General features: G+C 37.9%; 1 protein-coding gene across 4 annotated transcripts; it reads right to left on the bottom strand.

Moving 5' to 3' along the window:
* Positions 1-1,388: 1,388 nt before the first annotated feature.
* LOC111592738 (translational regulator orb2-like) lies at positions 1,389-22,852 on the bottom strand. Of its 4 annotated transcripts, none has more exons than XM_023305133.2 (12): positions 22,468-22,852; positions 18,227-18,330; positions 17,672-18,147; positions 16,590-16,684; positions 3,854-5,329; positions 3,577-3,757; positions 3,260-3,517; positions 3,001-3,201; positions 2,823-2,894; positions 2,535-2,723; positions 2,093-2,475; positions 1,389-2,026 (listed from the first exon to the last, which is right to left on the bottom strand). In XM_023305133.2, exons 2-12 carry the CDS (start codon positions 18,249-18,251, stop codon positions 1,609-1,611), a joined length of 3,774 nt encoding a protein of 1,257 aa, XP_023160901.2. In that variant the 5' UTR covers positions 18,252-18,330; positions 22,468-22,852; the 3' UTR covers positions 1,389-1,608. The 4 variants fall into 4 exon arrangements, with proteins under 4 accessions (XP_023160901.2, XP_023160902.2, XP_023160900.2 ...); XM_023305134.2 differs by lacking the exon at positions 22,468-22,852 and adding an exon at positions 21,721-21,742; XM_023305132.2 differs by lacking the exon at positions 22,468-22,852 and adding an exon at positions 21,294-21,714.
* Between the last annotated feature and the right edge of the window lie 27 nt (positions 22,853-22,879).

Here is a 22,879-nt window from a genome sequence, read left to right as displayed (position 1 = left end):
ATATATATATATATATAAATATATACATAAATATATATTTAAGTTCTAATTTTAGTTGTTTGCTATGGCTATATTCAAGTTTTTAACTACGTATTGAGTAAACGCGAAACATCAACGTGTTTAGCTCTTTTTTTTGTTAAAAAATGAATGTTGTACATTTTTGAATTCTATATATATATTTATATATATATATATATATATATATATATATGTATGCATATTTACACGTACATTATATATATATATATACATATATGTATATATACATATATATATATATAACTATTATTAATGCATATTATAAACACGTATGTCTGTAGTTTACTTAATGTACTTTTGAAAGCAAGTGAAATCCCCTAACTGAAAATTGAAAAATTATATTTAAAAAAGAACACAAATCCAGGGAAAATAAATTCCAAAATACAACAAATTTAAAATGTAAATTTCTTAACGTGAAATAAAAAAAAAAACTAATAAAAAAAATTAAATAAACGAAACATCCAATAAAAGCTAAATGCATTTTGAAAATTATTTTTCATTCGAAAACTAAGAGTGACTGATACTTATCTTGGTAAATATACTCTAGTGAAGTATATAAAGATCTTAAAATCTAGCTGTAGAATCAAAATTAATTTCAGTTTTTCCCAAGTTAAGCAAGTCACAACGAATTAATGGATTAATAGCCATTTATTTATTTATTGTTCATACATTTACATAAAATATATATATAGATATACATATATATATACATATATATATATATATATATATATATATATATATATATATATATATATATATATATATATATATATATATATATATATATATATATATATATATTTATATTATAGCTTAGCTTTTATATTTTGTTCAGTTTTGTTTTGGAAAAGTGGTCAATTTACAACGACCCTCTGCATTGTTCGACCAACCTTGTAAATGATATAATAGTTATTTGTTCATGTTCGGAATAGTTATACTTTGGCTCATCTGTATATGTTCCACACCCGGTTTAAATCGTATGTTTACTTTATGAATGTATAAAAAAGAATCAAAATCTTCGATTTTTCTTAGCTTACGGTTAAGCAGTTAAAATTCACACGCATGCTTAAAAATTAGCTTGGAATGGACTTAAGGAACTAGGCAGAATATATTTATAAATATGTAGTTGTTGCAGTATAAAGATATATATATATCCGTAAGTATTTAAATACATAACTTTGAATACTATACGTAAATAGTTGGAAAGAACGTATGTTCCTTAAACAGATCTTCAAAAGAAATCATATCTTCAGCATGTGTACAAAAATAATTATAAAGATATATATATATATATATATATATATATATATATATATATATATATATATATATATAATTGGTGGTTATGAGATAAAAGATCAGGTTTTTAGGAATAAATATTTGGAATTTATCGTTAAGTACATTTATATGGTAAAACACTTAAGCGAGATCGGAACCAAAGCTAAGCCCGTAAAATTCGTTTAGACACATTGTTGTGTTCAATTCAGCTTGAAATACGTTTAGAAAATGTCTACATTTATTATTATTGTGGGGGCCAAATAATAAAACAAACATTTCTATGGTTAACTAAGCAGGCAGGTCTTCGCCATAGTTCGGCTTGGCCAGGAATGGTATTGAAAAATCGACCATATTGGGATAGACTAAAAACTTATTAACTGCCTCGCACAGCTTGCTCTCAATCACATTCGTTACAATGGACCAATCCACTGACTTGTCGCCCACTTGCGGTTTCGTCGATATCCACAGACGAGGCGGACCTCGAAAGCACATCCAGATGCGATCTGATGGCGGTGGCGGTATATTCAATGTGCCTCTTGCCACCAAGCCCTTCAGATCCACCCGCAACGTAATATTCGCACTCATATTCTCCATGGCTCGTTGGACGTACGGCAGCTCTGAGGCATATTGGAATATATTCGACGTGGCTATACGATCCACAATCTTAAAGATGCGACGAGCATTGCCCGGCGAATTTTGAAAGAACCTGAGAATATTGAAAGAGAGAACGGTTTTAGATGTTCATATACGATTACTGGTTGTTGGCACCTACTCGGCATTATTTGTATTTTCCACAGTTGCGCCCGATGCCATACTCTCCGTTTCCGTTGAGGAGCCACCCGTGCTCTCGGCATCGCTGTCAAAGATCGACTGACTGCCATCCTGTTGAGCATCGTCGGGAGCACCGCGTGATTCCCCTGCTAAATCCTGTGCTGCTGCATCCGGATTGAGCGGCGATGCTTTTGGTTTGCTGCGCACGCGCAACAAATTCAATTTAGTGGTCACTGTAATATTGGCGAAGCCCTCGTAGGTGATATCCGCATCCAGCCAAACACCGCGCTCATCCAGCATTGGCTGCGATATGCGATGGAACAGCATTGGTGATTCACCCAAATATATATTGGTTATGACCACCTCTTCCATGAAACTGGGCAGCTAAAAACGGACAGAGATCAGAGACAGAAATCCCGGAAATTGCAGTGCTTACAACTGACCTTTATGGAATTCAGTTTCTTTTGCATAAATTCCTGTATCTTGAGGCGAAGTTCATTGTTATGTAGACAACTGAAGAGGCAGCGACCCATCAGCACGTTCGCCCAGACCACGCTGCCAGAAGGGCCCAGAAAGAGAGATTGATCTATGCCCTTCCATAACTCGTTTTCCTGCCGCCTAGACCTTCGGTTCTGCAAAGGTAGCAAGAAATTAAGACTTCGGACTCTGCCATAACATCAATAGTATATCTAAAACTAGATTAAATAAAGCAAATAAAAATCGAAACCTACTTTTTTATGGTGACTTCCGTGTCTGTGATTGTGCGGACGTTTGACAGGAATTGTACTTTGAGTGCAAGCTCTCTAAGATAGAAATGATAAAGGAAAAACTCATATGGAAATCAAAATCGAAACGAAGAAGTGACACAACAAAAAGGAGGGCAGCTTGGCGTGGTCAATAGGGCTCTACCTGGTAAGTCGCCATGAATTTGACATAATCCGCCGGATTTCGGGCCACATCAGCGCTCATGATGAGGCCTTCATAGCCCTCGTTATCGGGGTCGGGCGATGCATCCACATCTAATGTCTCTTCCATGACATCGGGCGTAGTGGTGCCTGTTTCATTGGACATCAGTGAATTTTCATCGCTTTCCCTATAACGTATATTGCTCTAAAACAATTCGATTCGATTAACAAAGTAGCAGAACTCGGTAAGATCGCTAGCTCACCTTAGAGCCCTTGGTTAGATTAATGGCCTGTTGCGCGGCGACTGCCTGCAAATCGCTTTCTTCTACAAATTGTGTCATGGGTACCTGCAGCTCTGATTCGTGCACGTAGCCACGACTAGCGGCCCGGAAGCGACGATACCAATCCTCCTTCTCCCGATCGCAACGCGCAAAAAGAATCAGGCGTACCTCATCGCCACATGGCATGGTTATATCCTTCAAGTCATTATCGGGTGTGCGAACTCTATGAAGCTGACGTAGCTGCAAAGCAAATATATTCAATGAAGCTACATAAATTTTAGTGGTACACTTGGACCTACATCAGCTAACATAACTGTATTGGCAAACTCGAGAGGTTTGATGGTTTCATTAACCTGGTTGGGTGTCGAAGGAAATGTAGTGGGATAAGTATCCGCAGTATCGTCATCATCCCCTGGTGTTTGCATGGTACTTCCGGCGTTATTGAGGATCAACTGTATGGGATATTTGCGATTGAAGAAGCTGCAAAGGTAAAGCACTTAAATGAGCAACTGGAAACGCAGAGAGCGGAATCCTTGCACTAAAATCCCTTAGGTCTTCCTTAAGGTGTCTACTCACCGCTTTCTGGCCAGACCCACGGGTAATAGCTCGAGGCGTGCGTCGCGCATATCATAAGATCGATGATCGACAAATACAATCTTGGAGCGATCGATGGGTTTCTCGTTCCACATGCGGCGCTTGGGTATGCGCGCATTGGTGCTAGAGATCTTCAAGGCAGTGCCATCCAGTCGTACATAGACTGCCCTGGTCATGGAGACGGAAAACGTACTGGGATCATAGCTGTCGCACTCATTCATCCAACCCGCATATGTCTTGATGGTCTTGTGCTCCTCGGCGGCGGGTATTTCACATATGGGCATACCCTCATAGTTGGGTATCTGGAAAGGACGACGCTCCGGATGTGTGCTAAACAGCAGAGTGTCAACCACATACCGTATATAGACGCTCAAGTAATTGATCGTGCCAATGAACAATGTGCTGGCTAGGACGCCCCGCCAAAAATCTTTAATTGGCAACACCAGCACCACAATTACGCTGGCGCCCAAAAACAGGAGGGGACGAGCTGCAGTACCAATACCGAATCTACTGCTGAAACTCGCCTCTTGACCATCTTGGTTCCGGGCAGATATCGAATTGGTTTGCAGTGAGGCCTGTGAGAGCGTGTCATTTGTCAAAGGCAACTCTAATGCACTTCGTCGCTTAGTGACAGGATCATCATTGAACTGAACACTTCCAGCTGGCTGCGCTGTTGAATTGGCTGCTGCGCTTGTTGTGGGCGCCATGTCCTCGAGCATCTCAACGCCAGACTCGATTTCCGCATCCTTGGTAGCAAGCAAAATACCACGCTTTGCCTTCCCACAGACCACAGGTATTTCGGGTGCATTGCTGCTGTCCTGCGCCGTCTTGGCTTGATCAGTTTGGTCTTCGGGTGGATTGCGACGTCGCAGAAAGCTGCCACGTACATAATCGGAACTGGTGCTCGTGCCCTGGTCCTTCTTAGTCATAGCGGCTTGTTGCTTGGCCTTCACCCGAGACTTGATGTGTGCAATGCCGCGTCGCAAGCGCGACCGCTCTGTTGAAATGGCAACAGGCAAAACACCAATGTCGGTGCCTCCCAGGGAAGTGCTGTCTACCAGCTCAATCTCTGGATCCGAGTCAGAGTTGTGCTGCTTCTCTACGAGAGCGACCTCCTCGGCAATGCTTGTTGTATTGATCGTTATGCACTCCGTGTCGGAGTCCGCGTCGTTGGTCCAGCCAACTGTTGTCGTCGGCTCAGCTACAATAACTGGAATGACACTTGACGTGTGCTGCTGCGGCTGATGATGTTTGGACGATTTAATCTCTTCGATAGTTTGCGAGACCTTGCCCTTGATTAGCTTCCAGGTGCCAACTGGAGCGGCACCGCTGTCAATGACGGTGCCGGTGCCGGTGCCGGTGCCGCTGCCACCAGCAGCAGCTGTCACGCTGCTAGACAGCGTCGATATCAAATTGGGACCACTCGTGGTCGGCGATACTCCCTCAATGCTGCCCGATCTGAAAATGTATAAGCGTCCAAATTTTAATACAAACATGTCAACTATTCAAAAGATTCACTTGCTTGCTAAGGCACACAATTATTATGTTCGGTACTCGAAACTATAACTAAGCTACATAATACCAGCAAAGCAGAGCAGCTGAAGCTCTAATCTTAATCTTGTGTCTTAGCTACAGACAATAGATAATAAAATTTCGAGCAAAAAGTGCGCAAAATCTATAGTTTGAGTATATTTTAAGCCTCTCTCTTCCTAATCAGGTCACAATTTCGAACAAATTGAGGTGAAAGTATTTAGCACCTTTGGATGCCTCATAAAAAATTAGTGCGAGGTGTTAATGACTTTTAAATAAGCTTCTTGAACTTTATATAGAAAATTTTACATCAGTTTTAGAAGCTAATTAATTGTCTGTTCATAGGAACTTCAATCAACTCAAAGAATAAGCTTAAAGCTTAAATTAAAATCTGGCTTCTAAATCAAACTCTTAAGCTAACTCCAAGCTCAAGTGCCAAGCTGAGGTTTGTTTTAAAGCATGAGAGGCTTCAGGTGCGATTCACTTATTCTAAAAATTTATTTGAAATATATTATCATTAAAACTTGTGATAAAAATGAATGGAATTCTGGTTTTAGAAGCTTTACTTATCAAATAAAAAAAATATATACAAATTATCATTCAAGCCGTCAGACGAATTGAGCAGCAATACATCCCAGTATAACCCCGATTTTAAACATTATCCAGATACAATTATTGAATACACTTTGTTAATTATTCCAGAAAAGTTATTTTTATTTATTTGAATGAAGATATATGTTTTGTTTTCCATTTGTTCTATATAACCTGTCTGATTTTTTACTTTTTATTTTTTATATATATATTTTTTTGTTTTTGGGCGCCCTTTTCGTTCTGGGGATTGCCTTAGAAAAGTTATTGGAATATATTTTTGTGTATATAATCGTAGTTCGTTACGGTTTTACATATTTCCATTAATTATTTTTTTGGTTTTTTCGGTTTTTCTCTTCTTTTTTGTTTCATAATATTGCATTGTATTACTGCTGATATATTCTGTAGTTTCGATTTCGATTTCGAGTTGGTTTTCATTTAATTGGAGCTATGTATGTATATATATGTATGTATATATATATGTATGTATATATATATGTATGTATATATATATATGTATGTATATATTACCATGGATTCTCTAGTTATATAACCTATTTGAAGATTACTTTTTATTTTTGTTTCTTTGTAACATTTAACTGTTTTTAGCTGTTTTTCAATATCGATCGAAGAACGTCGTTTGGAGGCAAAATATGATTGGAAATCGAGAGTTTCAGTATTTAGAAAACTACAAATGTTTTTTTTTCGTTTTATTTCTTTTCTTTTGTCAACTTTAATTTTGTAAAAATTAAAAAATTTTACGTTTATTGAAAATGACTATAAAATATGGAATATTTTGCTAAATTTTCATATATACATATAGATATATATATATATATATATAATATTATTGTATATAATTATTTTTATTTGGTTTACTTTATAGTTTATATATATATATATATATAGATATATATATATATATAGGTTTTACTATTTTTATTTATACTTTTGGTTTGTATAATGCTAAAAAATTATATGCTCTTGCTTGTATTTTTTTCGCTTTTTTAGTTTTTTGTTTTTGTTTTTGAATATTTAGCTAAAGGAATTCATTAATAAGGGCGCTCAATTTTTAGTTAGATCGAAGGACTAAATCTTACAAAAATTAAAAAATGGAAGAGCGGACGCTTAACAAATCGCTTTACAGGCTACTTTTTCACATCAATCAATCAACCAATCAATCATCAGTTATAAAATTCTTGTAATAAGTTTAAAAAGGTACCAAATTGTTTATAACCTTGTTTTGTTTTGCTTTTTTGTTCTTTTTGGTTTCTTTTTGCTTGTTGTCGATCGAAGCGCTTTCCAATTAGAATTCAATTTGAAAGTTAATTGGGTCTTCTTTAAAAATTTTCTATTTAAAAGTTTTGCGTTTGATTTTGTTTGTTTTTCTTTTTTCTTTTAGACTAGCTACAAAACGAAATTCTGTACATAAAAATTGTGCTATGAAAATACTCAAAAAATACTAAAAATTTGATTTACTAACAAAAAAATTATAGGAGCTAAAGGTTTCCTTGCTACTTTAAATTGTTTTTTTTGCTTTTATTTATTATTTTCAATGCCAATTTATTTATATTTAAATATATGTTTTATGTAAACAAAGCAGAGTTTCTTGTTTATGTAATTATTATTTATATATTTATGTTTTTTAATATGGTTTCTTTTTAGCAATTTCTTGAAGCAAATTTTCAAGTTTTGTCTTCTTCAAAAATACAATAGATATTACGTTTTATAAATTTCATCAATTGTACTACGTGTAAATTTCATATATTTCTTTTTTTCGATTTTTATTTTCAAATATTTTTTGTTTTCCTGGCTTTAAATATTTAATAATAAGTTCGAGTTCCAATACTTGTGTTTGTAGTCTTTTTTTTTTTGGGTTTTTGTATATCGTAAAAGTATTTTTTATTTATTTATGTATTTACAATACTTTATAGTTAATACAAAAATAAAAACAACACTAATATTAATAATAGAAATAAAAAACACAATATAATCGGATTTCGTTTATTTTTCAGAATAGCAAAAAGGTTCTTTGTATAAATTGCATATATCAAATATTTTCTTTTATAAACATACTTCAGACATATATATATGTAGAAAATATAAAAACAAGTTAAAAAAGTGTAACACTGTGACGTGTGTGTGTGTGTGTGTGTGAGAACGCAATTGTTTAAAGCTACTAAGCGACTACAAACTACAAAACATATAAAAATATATATAAATATATATCAGATATTTAAGAGCTAGGCATACAAAATATAACAAAAATAATAATATATGTATCAAAGAGAACACTGACATCCGTATGTATACGTACACCTCTAACAAAACTTGTATATAAAACAAAGTAAGAATAAAAACAGAAACATACGGTAGGGCGTATCAAAAGATGCTCTAAACGCAAATGTCTTTGACTCTTCTTCCTTCTCCTCTCCTTCGTCGTCTTCCTCATTCTCATACTTTATCTTTTTTTTTTTTGTGGAATACTTAAATAACAAAGAAAATGTTGCTTAAATCAATTGATAGCAATGCTAAAACATTCCAGTTAAACATTGAGCGTTTTGCTTACAAATTTCTTCAAAGACTTCAAATGTTTATAATTTTATTTTATTTTTTTGGTTTTATTTCCTTCAGTAGTATATATGTAAAATATTTTTGTCATAGCGTATTTATGTAGATTTTTGTAACAGTTAAAGTATAAAGTATATATATATATACATATATATATATATATATACATATATATATATATATATAAATTTATATAAAAGTATAAAAATCTATAAAATATTGAATTTTACTACAGTTAAAAAAACATTCCACTTTCGACCTTTACCAACACTGTTTTTTTTTACTACTTCTTTGTCTTCATCAGTTTACAGACTAGCATTTCTTGACTCAGTATATTCCATTGTTAATAATATTAAAACATTTTACACTACAAAAAACAGGCTGCAAATTGTTTTTGGATTAGATTCTTTGTTTTGTTTTGTTTTTTAAATACAATTAATTTTAATTTGCTAACAATTTTTATTTTATTTATTTTTTAAACAAACAAACGCTTCAAGTTCACTAATTATTCAGTTTCAAAAATATATATATATAGATATAGTACATATATGTATATAGAGTTATATATATATATATACCGTGTCATTTGTTTTTGTTTTTAAATATAAAAATTCTAGAAAATTGCTATTAATTTCCATTACTGTTGCCTCTTCTTGTTGAAAGTATTTTATTATTAAGATTTCGTTTAGTGTTATATTCATTTTCATTTTGATGTAAACAAAGCGCGAGCAAAAATTTGCTAATAGATTTGACTATCGTTTAATATACATAAACATTTAAAAGTCCACAAAGCTTGTTTAATAATTTTTTTAGTATTTTTCTTTTTGTAGTATAGAAAAAATATCGTATTTTGTTTCGTTTGGTTTTTGTTTCCGCTCTTTAAACATGCATCAAAAACATTTTCGTATATAAATTGGAAACTAAATTAGTTTTCACTAAATTTTTTTGTTATTTTTTTCTACATATTTAAAATTTTTTTTAGCTATGTTCAAGTTGAGAATCGAGTTTATATGCATATATATATATATATATATAATTATACAACTTTTTTTACAGAAATATTGCTTTGATATTTCGCAAATATAGTATTATTTCTGTGTACTTTTCTTTTTGGTATTAATTTGGTATTTTTTAAAAGCTAAGTTTTGGTTATGCGCTTTGCAAATTTCTTTAATATATATAACGCAATTAACATATATATTCATTTATTTATATGATATCCCATAATATATTAGTATTGCACAAAAGATTATTCAGATTTCAGATTTCAGTTTTATATATGTTTTGTGGTTGGACTAAAAAACAGTTTATACAAAAGTTGCTATATAAAAAGTTGTCTAATATATCATGTATTAAGTTAAGTATTTATAGATTTTTAATGCAATTTACTTTCCGTATAAAAAACTGTTTAAAGATATCTTTTCTTTGTGTGTTTGTGGTATTTTTTGCAAGACGCTCAGCAAATGAACTTAAAGTCGAATAACTAAGGCAAAGTGTGACAAAAAATATTAAATTAAATAAACAAAAATAACGAACATAATACTGAACACAAGTTATATATATATGACTTTTTTCCTCTATTTTTGCATAGTTAATTATTTTTGTAACTTTTATTCTCTAGTTTTTTACATTTCGAACAAAAAATCTTTCCTTGTTAAGCAGCATTTTAGAAGTGTGTGTCTGTGTGTGAGTGTGCGTATGTGAGTGTGTGTTTGTGTGTATGGAAGTATGTGCGTGTGTGGGTGGGTGTGGCTGTTTGCGTGTGAGTACATGCGTGTATATGCGTGCGTGTGGGGGTGTGAGTAGCTTCGATAATCGACTGAGTAGTTCTGGTGTCGTAGGGTTTACAGGGGAGTATGATGTATCGTTAGTTGTGTATCCGATCTGACTAGGCTCCAACTAGAAATGAGCACAGATTTTATTGCGTTCGACTATCGGCTATTCGATATATCGGCTCAACATCTTGGCGATTGTTGCTTTTCTCGAGAGAGTTTGGAAAAATCTAAGTGAAATTACGAAGCATGGAAAAATCGTAGTGTTAGAAAAAAAAAGTGTTATTAAATTGGAATTCGATTTATCGGCTATCGATTTCGGAATTATATCGGGCAGTATATTGAAGTTAGTATAATGTTTCCAGCTGATTTGTTTATTCTATGTTGGGATCAATTTTGAATATGTATATCTCATTCAGTATATAGTGAAATATGACCGTAAGGGCCTTTTGGCTTGTTTACTCGTACGATTTTCACATGCAACGTAATTTGTCTAGTAGCAAGCATAGTTTCAAGTTAAATTATCCAATTGTATATAATAGAAGAAAGTCTTTAAAAGGAAAATGTTGCAAATATACGATTCTCCTGAGCTAAAGCCGCGAAAATTACTTAATCACCAAGTAAATAAATTATATATATCTTCACATATAATAAGTCGTTGGTCGTAGTACTGAGTGTGTGGCTGTGTATGATAACTCTGATGATTTGAAATGGCACGTTGTTGATAAACGTGTATTGGAAAACATAATATATACGTATATACAAATACACACATATATAGAGCTTTCTCTGTGTTAAACAACAAAAATGCAACTAAAAATGTGGAGTTTACGATCTCTAACTTAAATTGTGTTTCTTTGTGTGTGTGTGTGTGTGTGTGTGTGTGTGTGTTCGTGTGTGTGTGTGGCAACAATTTTTTTTATTTGAAATTTAACAAAAAGTGTAGAGCTTCTCTATTGCCTTGCCTTCCTGGACACGACAATAAACACGCATGTCTAGCCATATATCAATATGCAAAACACTAAAATTTTGTTGTCTCATCTCTCAAATCAAAAAATATAGTTAGGAACTTAGGGTATTTTTCTCTTTTCCGTTTATGACACACCTCGAGCTCATTGACAATTTGAAGACTAGTCTCTAATTCTGGCATATCTATATTTGCGAGGATAGTGTAGATTAATGTGAATACTCTTAAACTTTTTAGCTTCTGTCTTCTGGTGGTCTTGGTAATTGTGTTTCACCTAATAAAATTCTTACTCAATATTCCATATATATATATATATATATATATATTATAATATATATATACAATTATATAACAATGAAACAAAAATTATAAAAAAAAAACAAAAAGGTAAAAAAAAAATAAACAAATACTGTGCTTGCGTTTCGCTTGAGAAAGCTACTCAAAGATTCCAAGAAAAAAGGGGCCTTTCTTCTTCCCTAACTTAAACTATGCTGTTATACGGGCGTAGACCCTTTCCTTTAAGCTGTTGCGCCAGACAAAGTTACCCTAACTGGGTGAGTTGCTACGCTATTGCACCTGGTTTTATGTTAGCCTCGCCTGCGTGTGCTTGCTTGTGTGTGTGTGTCTGTGTGTGTGTGTCTGCATACGTATACAGGATATACGCCCATCTGCATGTGTGTGTTGTGTTGTGTGTGTGCGTGTGTGTGTATGTGAGCTTGTCTTAGATATTAATTACAACTTTCTCCTGCGCTGCGGACGTATTCGTTCGCGTCCTTCATACTCAGCATGCTGGGCACGAGTACTTAGCCGCTGCTGCCGATCCAGTCGATCCGGTCGCTCCTGTCGCGCCTGTGTATGGTTGACTATGTCTCTGGGCATTGCCAGCGCTGCGTCCAACAACCGATGTCGTTGCTCTCTCTGTTGGCGTCTCTCGTCATGCAGCGCGGCCTACCAGCGCCGCCGTTAACACCAGCGAAAGGGCACCGCACGCGGCCGATCGGCGCCCTCCTTGACCAGCGGCTTGTGATACTCGCGACCAGGACGCGAATGGATCACGGCCCAGCAGTGCTCGCAATAGTACTGCAAACAGGTGACGTTCGCGCAGAAGAACGGCGCAAACTTCCCGCCACAGCGCTGACCCTCGCACTCATCGCACATCTGATCGTCCAGCACATAGGGCTTCACCTCAACTCTCTTATCGATGTCGCCGTGCTGCAGCTGCACAAATCGCGCCGAGATGGCCGCTATGTAGCTCTGCTGATTGGAGAAGGCCACACGGCCAGCGCCCTTCGGATACTTCAGCTCGGGATCCGTGTCAATGCCTGCGTAGCAAACGCCGCCATATAGACGATCCATGATCATGGCCAACTCAAATGCCTTCAGTGGGCGTGGCACGCCGCCAACAAAAACTGTCTTGCGCGGATCGAGCGACATGGTTGCATCGAGCACATAGTCCGCATCGGCTAAGCGCCAAGGCCTTATCTGCACGGCCTTGTCCTTGATGGTGGGCGAGGAGACGCACAAATAGAGTTTGTCCTCATCCGTGATGCATGAATCAATTAACTGCTGCACGCTGCTCTCATCCTGGAACAGCAGAAACGCATAGCCCTTGGGCGGAAAATACGACTTCGACTCTGCCTTGTGCGGCCAATCCACGACCAAAGGTCCAAAGCGACGAAACGATGTGGTTATCTCATCCTCGTCAATATCCGGCGGCAAACCGCCCACGAAGACCTTACGGGAGAAGCGCGCCGTGCAGTCGCCAGCATTGCCTCCATTGCCGCCCTGAATGGGCGAGTGTGGTGAATGGGGCGATAGACGCGAAGGCGAGCCCATCTTCAGAGCATTCAAATACACCGTCGGATCATTGCCCGCGGCTATGGCCATGGCATCAGCTTCACTCAGATGCTTCGAGACGCCGCCGCCGCCAGTGAGGCTGCGCATACGATCATTCATCATGCCCATGTTGTCGCCACCGGCACCGCCGAGCGACATGCCGCGCATGTAATCACTGAGACTGTTCTCCATGCCGCCGCCAGCGACATGATGCAGCTGCCCATTGGCGTTCATCATGTTGCCATAGTTGTTGCCCAGATAAGGCGCATCGCCGCCACCTGTAGCACCTGCTGTGCCCATGCCACCGCCGCCACCACCACCACCATTGCCAATGGACAAAGTGGGTATGTTCATGTGACCGGGACCAGGTCCAGCGCCGCCCATGCCATCCATGCCACCGCCGCAACCATAAAGCGCCGTCGGTGAATTGCCCTTGATGGGAAACGATATGCTGCGTCTGTATTTGGGCGAAACGCCCTGCATGTTCATTTGCGGTATGGGCGAAATGCCGCCGCTGCTGCAACCCGCTTGAGAGCCATTATATGGCGAGCCAGCGCCACCGCCACCACCACCAATGCCTCCGCCACCAGGCGAAGAGGGACTGTGTGCACCGCCACCGTCCCGATGCTGGTGCTGCTGCTGTTGATGATGATGCAGTGCACTCAGATTGGGCGACAATTGCTGCTGCTGCTGCTGCTGCTGCTGTAGCTGAGGCGGCGGCTTGCTGAGATTCAGATTGGGCGGCAGACCGCCGCAGCTGCGTGGAAGGTAACAAGAGAGATGAGGCTTTTTACAAGTCGTTTGCATTTGGCTTATATTAAATATTATATATTTATAAAAAGGAGCAATTTGTTCAAAGATTTGCTTCAAATAATACAGTTTTCGAATTTACATATATATATATATATATAGATAGGAGTTTGTAATAAAAAGAAATTAGTTTGTGTATGACTTTTAGGAATATATATATATATATATTTAGCTGCTTTTGCTCTACTAAAACATTGCCGCCCAGCGTTTGAAAATATAATGAAAAAGCAAATTTGAATAGAATAAATATCTATAAAAGATTATATATATTTTTATAAAATATTTGTTACACTGGGCGTGGCTGTCTTTTATAAACGTTTTATTTATTTATCTTTTTCTAAATCAAATCTTGAAATTGCTCCTTTCTCTGTTTCTCTGTTTATAGAACGTTGAATTAAAGTTGTTGCTGCTTTAACGATGTTGTTGGTGTGGCAAACATTGTTGTGGTTGGTAATGTTGTTGTTGTTGGTGGTGGTGGTGGTGGTGGTGGTTTGGTGGTAGGTTGTTTGGTGGTGTGAGTGGTGCGTGGTGGTGATTCGTTTCAATCCAATCAATCAGATTTCATATTTTATTTGTATTTTTGTTGGCAGTTTTAGCAGCACTGTGGCACTGTGCACTCGCTTAATTGTAAACAGAATTCCAAACACTTTACACTTGGCACGATAACGATAAACGATTAACGATACACACACACACATACATTTATGTACAATCAAAGTTTCTTAAGCTGCCCAAAAAGATAGCAACGGCCCAGCATAACAAAATGTGTTAAATAAAGAGGTAAATCGAGTAGATATCGAGAGAGTTATATTGTGGGCGGCAATGGGTTAATAGAAGTAGATATATATATATATATCTATATATATAAATATATAGAGAGAGGCTAAGGCCAATGTTATTAAATTTGAAACTTATTCAAAGTATTGGTTTGTTGTTGCTGCTGCTCGCATCTGTTCGCTAATTGATTTGAGGAGAAAAAAGCGCAGTACATGTCAAACTGTATATGGAAAAGTTTTTAATTTAAAAGGGAAAAGAAGAAGAGCGTAGTCTCTCTTGAATAGATTGCCAAGGGCGAGGGAGAGTGCGAGTTGAAACTGGTAAATGGAGGCTGGGCTGTTAATGAGAATGAAGATGCGGATGCTGCGCGCTGCTGCCGTTGATGAAGATAATGATGAAATGTATAGCATGCTGAAACGTGTACAAGTGTAAATAGATAAATAAAAAAATTAAAGCAGAGGGTAGGTGTAGCTAGCTTTTGCTGCTGTTGCTGTGCGTCTGCCTGGCTGATAAGCAAAGAGCCACGCAGGTGTCGCTGTGCCTAACGTCATTTGCCAGTGTTGCAAAATGCAATTATGGAATGCAATTAGCTTTTCAGTTGAGCGAGAGAGGAAATCGAAAAAGGCACAAACGTTCAAAAAATTGTTATTAAAGATTCAAATCGGAAACACAGCCTGATTGGCAGGCAAATCGAAAAGCTGACAGCAAATAGGCTTGCAAGAAAATCAATAAAGCAAGAAGAGTGCTCTTTGCTGGGGAGTGCACGACTAGGATATACTGAATTTGGCAACTGCGGAGATAATGGAGTAAGCATGAAGTCTGTTGCTACACCAAGGCGTGCAGACATACAGACGGAAAGGTCTTGATCTTGATCTTGATACAGATTCAATATATAGTTTCGCCAATATACCCCAAGCGCGCATATAAAGAGGTATTCAAGTAGGCAGCACAAGCTTAAAGCGCAGACATTTTCAATATTTTAAATGTAAAATGTAAATGGCAAAAACCAGACGTGCGTCTGCCCACACACACACACCATACACACACCACGGCAAACGACCAAGACCCAGACGACTGACGACCCGGCACTTAAAACCAGGCAAAGTTCTAGACGTACTCTCGCAACTGTACACAAATGTGTACGAAACACATGCGACATAAACAAAAGCCCAGTCGGCTGAGTGTAGTGCACTTAAAAAAAAAAAAGAAAGGGTTGAGCTGCAGGTGGAGTCGAGCGCTTTTAAAGCCGGTAGGCCTTGAATGCATTAAAAATGCATAAGTGCAGCAAAAACCATCGCAAACTTTACACAAACTCTCGGTCAACGAACCGTCTGCAATGCCGCGCAACAGGCTGTTGTCCGTTTTCTAACACTGCAAACCAACAAAAAGGAAAAACGTGAAGTTGGCTGCGCGTGCTTATTCAAAAATGCCTCGAATTGTCACTGGACACGCACCAGTGCAATGCTGATGATATCAAAGGGAAATACGTGTAAGCAAAGCCTCTTTTTTTGGCAGTCCGATTGCAGCCAACTTAACAGAGCTGCAGCGCAGCCAACTTAGCGCTACGTGCTGCCGGGTCTTTTAAAGGGCATACGGTAATGAAATTTTATGAGCTATCAAAGAGCAGGTGCTGTAAACGAGAAAAGTGTTTGTTTGTGTGTGTGTGTGTGTGTGTGTGTGTGTGTGTATCTGTATTTATGTGTGTGTGTATTTAATTTGGCAAATATATGCAAATTGTAGCAGCAACAACAAACAACAAAGAGAAGAAGAACGTGTGTTCGAGAGGGGGTTTCTGATCAAACTGAAAAGTTCAGTATTCTGTACGTCAGAGTTGTGTGTGTTACAAGATTTCAGTTGTTTCACTCACCTTTTGCGATTGAAGAAGCCTCCGCCACCGCCTCCGCCATTGTTCCCGCCAGCGCCGCCTTGCAGATAATTGTTGCGCAGATTCACCTCCTCGTTCTGGTTGGCATCAATAGAGAAAGAGAGCGGCGGTTCAAGGGGGAATAACATTTTGCAACAATGAGTCAATAGTGCCAAATGATTTTGCAATCAAATATCAGCGCTGAAGCTAAGGCAACATCTGTCGACAATTTTTTTCTCTTGTTTTTTGGCAGTCTTGGCACACTTATAAATAGCTGCTCAAGTTATTTCAAATAAAACAATTTGTATGACACGAAAATAAAGCACAGCTGATTCGGCTCTCTGAAATTCTTGCTAAAAAGTGAAAACTACGAGACACTAATTAAGACGACAACGAAATGCTAATTGAACGCCGTCGCACGGCCAACTGGATCTCTAATTCCACGCCCTTTTAAATCTGATTAGCGCCAGCCGCGCGCCGTGACGAATGAAAGTGAATCAACTGTGCGACATTCGCCAGCTGCAGCAACTACTGATAACGCTACACAATACAAAATGCACAATTACTAAACGTCTCCAGACAAAAGTATAATATTGTAAGGAACCGAAGAATTGTAGTAAACTGCGTCAAGCAGCTGCTGTGTATCTCTATATTTTAGATACGGATATATATTTTAGATATATTACGGGGAATTCTCGAACATCGTATGACGAATAGAAATGAAATGAAGAAGAGAATATATTGTAATGCATCGCATATATATGGAGCAATGTAAATACCAATTAGATTTTAGTATTAGATTTAGAATATTTCAGGGAATTTTTCGTAGTTCTGAGAATACTTCAGATCATTCTTATCTATTCGAGTTTCTATTTTGGAATGCTATAATACATATCATATTAGAGCTACATAAGCACAGCATATAATATAAAGCTGAAAATATATATTGATACAGAAATACCAACGCTAAATGCCAATTATATTTTAGTACTGAGAATATTTCTATCTATAATAAATGCCCTAACAAACCTAGCTCAAAAAACGAATACTGTCGATAGACTTCAGATACAATATTGAATACTTACAGCAAAGAGTTGCTGCTGCTGCTGCTGCTGATGTAGATGCTGCTGCTGTTGTTGCTGCTGCTGCTGCTGCTGCTGCTGTGAGGGACTGCTGGAGAGCGAATGCGAGTCACAGGGATTCACCAACATGCCAAGGGCAGCGCCCACGCTTCCATTATTCTTCATGCCCAGCAGAGTGGGCGAGGCATCGCCACCGCCGCTAATGCCGCCACTGGGGCTGTGGCTGTGGCTGCTGTGCTGATGCGCTGATGTGCTGTGATGGAACGATTGGAGTATGTCACCGAGCGACTCCTGATTGGCATTGAAGCGGACCGCAATGGGTGTGCTGCTGCTTAAGCCAGGTGGTGTCTTTATTGTGGCAGCCACCGTGGGCGGCACAGCCGATGTGGGCGTGGTGGCCAGGCTACCAACAACAGAAGTGGATGCCGAGCCGGAAAGATTGCTGTTGCTGCCGCTGGCGCTGCTAGTGGCGCTGTTGGCTGCAAGAGTAAATGGTTCTTAGTCACAGCTTAAAATATATTCCTCTCTCGTACAGTCATCAACAGGGTATATACGTACTTTTGGGTAATTTAAGCGAGTCCATGCTGCTGCTGCTGCTGCTGGTCGTCTTTATATGGCTGCACGTGAAGAGCTGCGTTGACGGGCGTTGCGTTTGCCTTAGCCTACATGCAAAGTGGGCCAACGAATCGTATCCAAAACATCAATCAGTAGCAATAGGCAGCGACAGCGACACAAGTAGAGAGGGAGAGCAAGACAGAAAGAGAAAGAGGGAGAATAAAGAATACACATTAAAGTAAATTGAAAAAGGACAGACACAAAAGTAGAGCGAGTTAGTTGGAAACACGTCACACGATTAGTTTATCATATTTCTCTTCGCAAATGTCAAACGTTGTCACAAAGCAACGCGTTAATTGCGTTCAAAAATAACAGAAATAACAAAAACCATTTCCCATTACATTTCTGCGTTATTTTGTTCTATTTATAAAAGCTTTAAATATATTTTATCTACAATTCTGCCGTTTGATGTTGCCAACAGAACTTTAATGGATTATAATATATCATAATTGGCACACAAATTAAAGGGGAATCACTTTATAGGAAGAGTGGGGAAACAATGTTTTTTTATTATCTCTCAAAATTGTATTTTAATTAACATTACTAAGCACTTGAGTAGATAATAAAACAGAACCGAAAACGCGCTGTTTTTGGTTCGAATCCCATGTTCTTGCGGTTGGTTGTTTAGATTATTTGTTATCTATTGAGTGAAATACCCTCGACTTTTTTTGGATTTTAGCATCATAGTTTGCTGACTTAACTACTTTACAAAAAGCTCTTGAACTAACATTTTGCTACTTTTTTTTATTATCTCATTGAGATCTCCCTCTACGAGCCGCAAGTTAAATTTATTCATTGCAATCCGTACTTTATAAGCTGCCCTCAATTAGCTCTCATTGGCTGCCTTCAATAAGCAATCCAAGAAGTCAGGCCGAGTGCTACATTTAAGGTTACCAATTTAGTGGAACAAGCTCCAGGTGATAGAGAGGCTACCTTTAAATATATATATTTTGAGTCAGTTCACTTCCCGCTATTTTATTCTAAGGCTATTCATGTAGGTTCATATTGCACTTCTCATCAGAAACTATTTAATGACAAAGCAAAAGCTCTATATAAATGTTTGCTCTACATAAACAAAATCTACTTCATATGACAATTTCCACTCGACCTTTATAAAGTGCAAGTCTCTTTTGAAATTCATTCACTCATTTCCTAATCTATCTTTTCTATATAAACCCTTTCATAATACCACGAAATTTAATACCCAATTAGTTTCAGACATGGCGTTGACCATCTGATGCGCTGGCTAACTGCATTTGCTTTGTGACGAACGTGTTGCCAATTTTTTATGTCCATACGAAATTTGGTATCAGTGCACGTTTTATCGAGGAACAACGAAACGGTTGATAAAAGTGCCCATTAAATGCGCCTTGCTTGTTCAATTGTTGCTGCCAGCAATCATCAATAATAATAATAAACAATAGCAAATATCAATCTTGATAAAAACAAAAACTAAGCGAATGAGTAATACGAGATAAAGAAAGAAAAGAAAGAAGAAATAATATGTTTTAGAACATGTTTAAAGCTGCAGCCATGAGAGGCGAGCAAATATACTCGTATAACCCATTTACCATACGGTGTCCAATCTCTTGCAAGCTCTATGCACGCACTTCACTCTGAAATTGGAACTTGTCACCGGAAAGCGCCTATTGTTGTAAAACAAGGCAACCAAGCGAGAGGGGAAGGGGCAGAGCGAGTAGCAGCCAGCGGCACGTTTAATTAGTTAAATGCAGAGAGAGACAACAAAATTGTTACGCCACTGAATATGTTCGCTCAGCCATTTTAGAGTCTCGCGGTGCCCCTGCCCCCTCGATAATGCAACGCCTACAACTGAAATTTGTAGAGGGAGTATATGCTTGGAATATAAGTGATGCTTTCTATGTTCCTAGATTCACTGCTAGATTCTTGCTAAAGCTAAAGCATATTTCAGTTACTGAAAATCGCATAGAGGGGCGCTTGACATTTCGAATTTGGTACTCCTACGCACACAAGGCATATTTATTAAGAACGATACTGCATATTTTGACCAAATATAAATCGCTTCTAAATCTAATGTGCTCTAGGAAATCCACCATAGTTTTATACTCAACTCAAATTGCATAGAGCGGAGTCACTCTTCTTCCGTAAAGGAGTTTTGCTCTAGCATAGCTTTAATATAACCCCCTTTTACGCCGTATATTTACCGAAAGGGTATAAAGAGCATAATCAATACAGAAAATTGTCCTACAAACGAAAGAGCGACCCCCAAAAAAGGCAGCAAGTAAGCAACTTGAATTACAGCATAACGCAAGAGGCAGAGGCCGAAGTAGCAATAACAATGACAGTAACGCCCCCATCCTGACTCACACACACGCACAGACTCTCGAGTGTAACATGCCGCCAAAAGCAAAAGCATAGACAGCTTGGCTCACAACCCACAAGAGAGCAAATGCTGTCTGGGAGAGCGAGTGCTGCAGCTATGCGTGTGTGTGTGTGGGAGAGTGTGCGTGTGTGTTTGCGCAAACATATTTATCTGCATTTAAGGTACTTTATGAACAAATAAAAATTATTTTCTAAATAGCTATGCGAGAGGAACTCGGTATTATCACACGTCTGCAATTAGATTTAGTAACTGGGCCAAATTGCCGTGCGAAGTGTTTTCCTCTCTTTATACCCTGTTTGGGGCTCTGGCCTGAGATTTAGGGGTTATTATGGCCTTTGCTTTGCTCAACTGTTTCGTTGCTGCTGCTGCTCGGTCGCTCGCTGGCTCGGTTACAAACGCTCGTGCCCCAATTTCAATTGGTTACGCACAACAGAGAAAAAGGCAACCCTGCTCTACGGGGTTGCTTCGTGAACTGCACGAAATTAGGCCAAATGCTGCGCACAGATATGTAGTTAAATATATATACACACATACGTATATAAATGCATGTGTAGTGACATTTTGACAGGTGCAAACGAGGCGAGCATTAAATATAAAATTCTATTTATTTTTTTTGTATTTTTGTTTTATGTATTTCCTTCCACTAACCTTTTGTACTCGAGAGAATTTCTGTTTGGCCTCGTTCGGCAGTTGGTGCAACGACGCACGAGCGCACACGAAGGCGCGCCACGAAGTCACGAACAAAACTTTCAGGTGCAAGTTTTTCTTATGCCTTCGTGTTTATGTGCGAGTGAGCGTATGCGTGCGTATGTGTGTGTGTGTCGTGCGTTACATTTCCGGGGGTGCAGGCAGGCAGCAGGCCGTCTCACTCACACTTTCGCACAATTCTGTGACGTAGATCGCACTGTATTTTTTCGTTTTCGTTTTTTTTTTGTTTTCTGCAATGGCAAAATTCCTTTGCTGCAGCACAGAATTTGGTTCTCCTTTTATGTAAACGATGCGAGTGTTTGAGGCAGCATTTACATTATGTTGTTTTCGTTTTACTATTTCATTTGTATTTTAAAAAGACATTTACAACGCGTTTGTTTCTCCACTTAAAGCACAGTTTTATAGACAACAAATTATTCACACAACACGCACAGAGCAGAGCACACGACTTTTCATAGCGTAGAACAAAAAATTTTACATTGCACTAGAAATTTTGGGCATTAGGAAACACACAATGTTTACACTAGAATTTTAAGCTTTAATTGCCAATAGATGTAAAATTTATTTAATCTTTTTTTTGTTAATTTTGGAGAAAAACAGCTCGCGTCCGCTCGCTGGCGCGACGATTGTGAGACTGAATTCTAAAACTTTTCGCTACTGCTGCTTAGCTTTTCACAAGCTTGTTTTGTCGTTGTCGCTGCTGTCGTCGCCTACTTTTCCCCGACGCACGACGAAAAATCAATCATTCTTCCTTGTTTTGCTTTCATACGGTGTTTCGTGCTTTTCTGACAGCCCACCAACGACAACAACAACAGAAGCACTAACAGCAGCAGTAGCAGCAGCTGCTCGAAATGCAGCGTTGCCGTTGTGCATCTATACCGATATATGTATATATATCGATAGTTTGCACAATAGTAATTCAAACAAGGAAATGCGCAAAAAAAAAAGAAATTAAGCTTCAATTTTCGTCGCATTACATAAATATCTATGACACATTTATACATTTTATGCAAATTATTATTGCAGCCATCTGGCAACACTCCCAACAATGTATGCAATGGCAACGGCTGAATAAAGTGAATATAAGGGAATTACATAAATGAGCTCTACTTACAATAACAACGCCAACAATGTTCCTGCTGCTGTTCCACAATTGTTTTAGGTATACAACAATAAAAACGGCACAAACATCAGCTGCGGGGTTTTGAGTTTGTTTTCTAATGCACACACGCGCGCGCGATATTGACTTTTGATGTTGTTTTTTTATTTAGGTATTTGGCTTTATGTATTTTAATGTGTTTACAAAATATATTTATGTGCACCCTTTTGGTTTTTGTTACCCTAGTAGAAAAAGCTGTGTCAGGGTTTTTTTTCTCACTTATTTATGAGCATTGCTTTTAATTTTTTTTTTGTGGGTTTTTGTGTTAATTTTTATACAAGTTTCCCTAGACAACTACGATGGCTGCTCAGACAAGCAGTCGACCTGCAACTAAACATTCTATGGCAAGCTTTTCACAGCTGTTTCG

This window comes from Drosophila hydei, unplaced genomic scaffold (genome assembly GCF_003285905.1).
Source record: "Drosophila hydei strain 15085-1641.00,03,60 unplaced genomic scaffold, DhydRS2 tig00008135-arrow-pilon, whole genome shotgun sequence".
Classification (NCBI taxonomy): domain Eukaryota; kingdom Metazoa; phylum Arthropoda; class Insecta; order Diptera; family Drosophilidae; genus Drosophila; species Drosophila hydei.
This window is presented reverse-complemented; position numbering and strand designations above follow the sequence as displayed.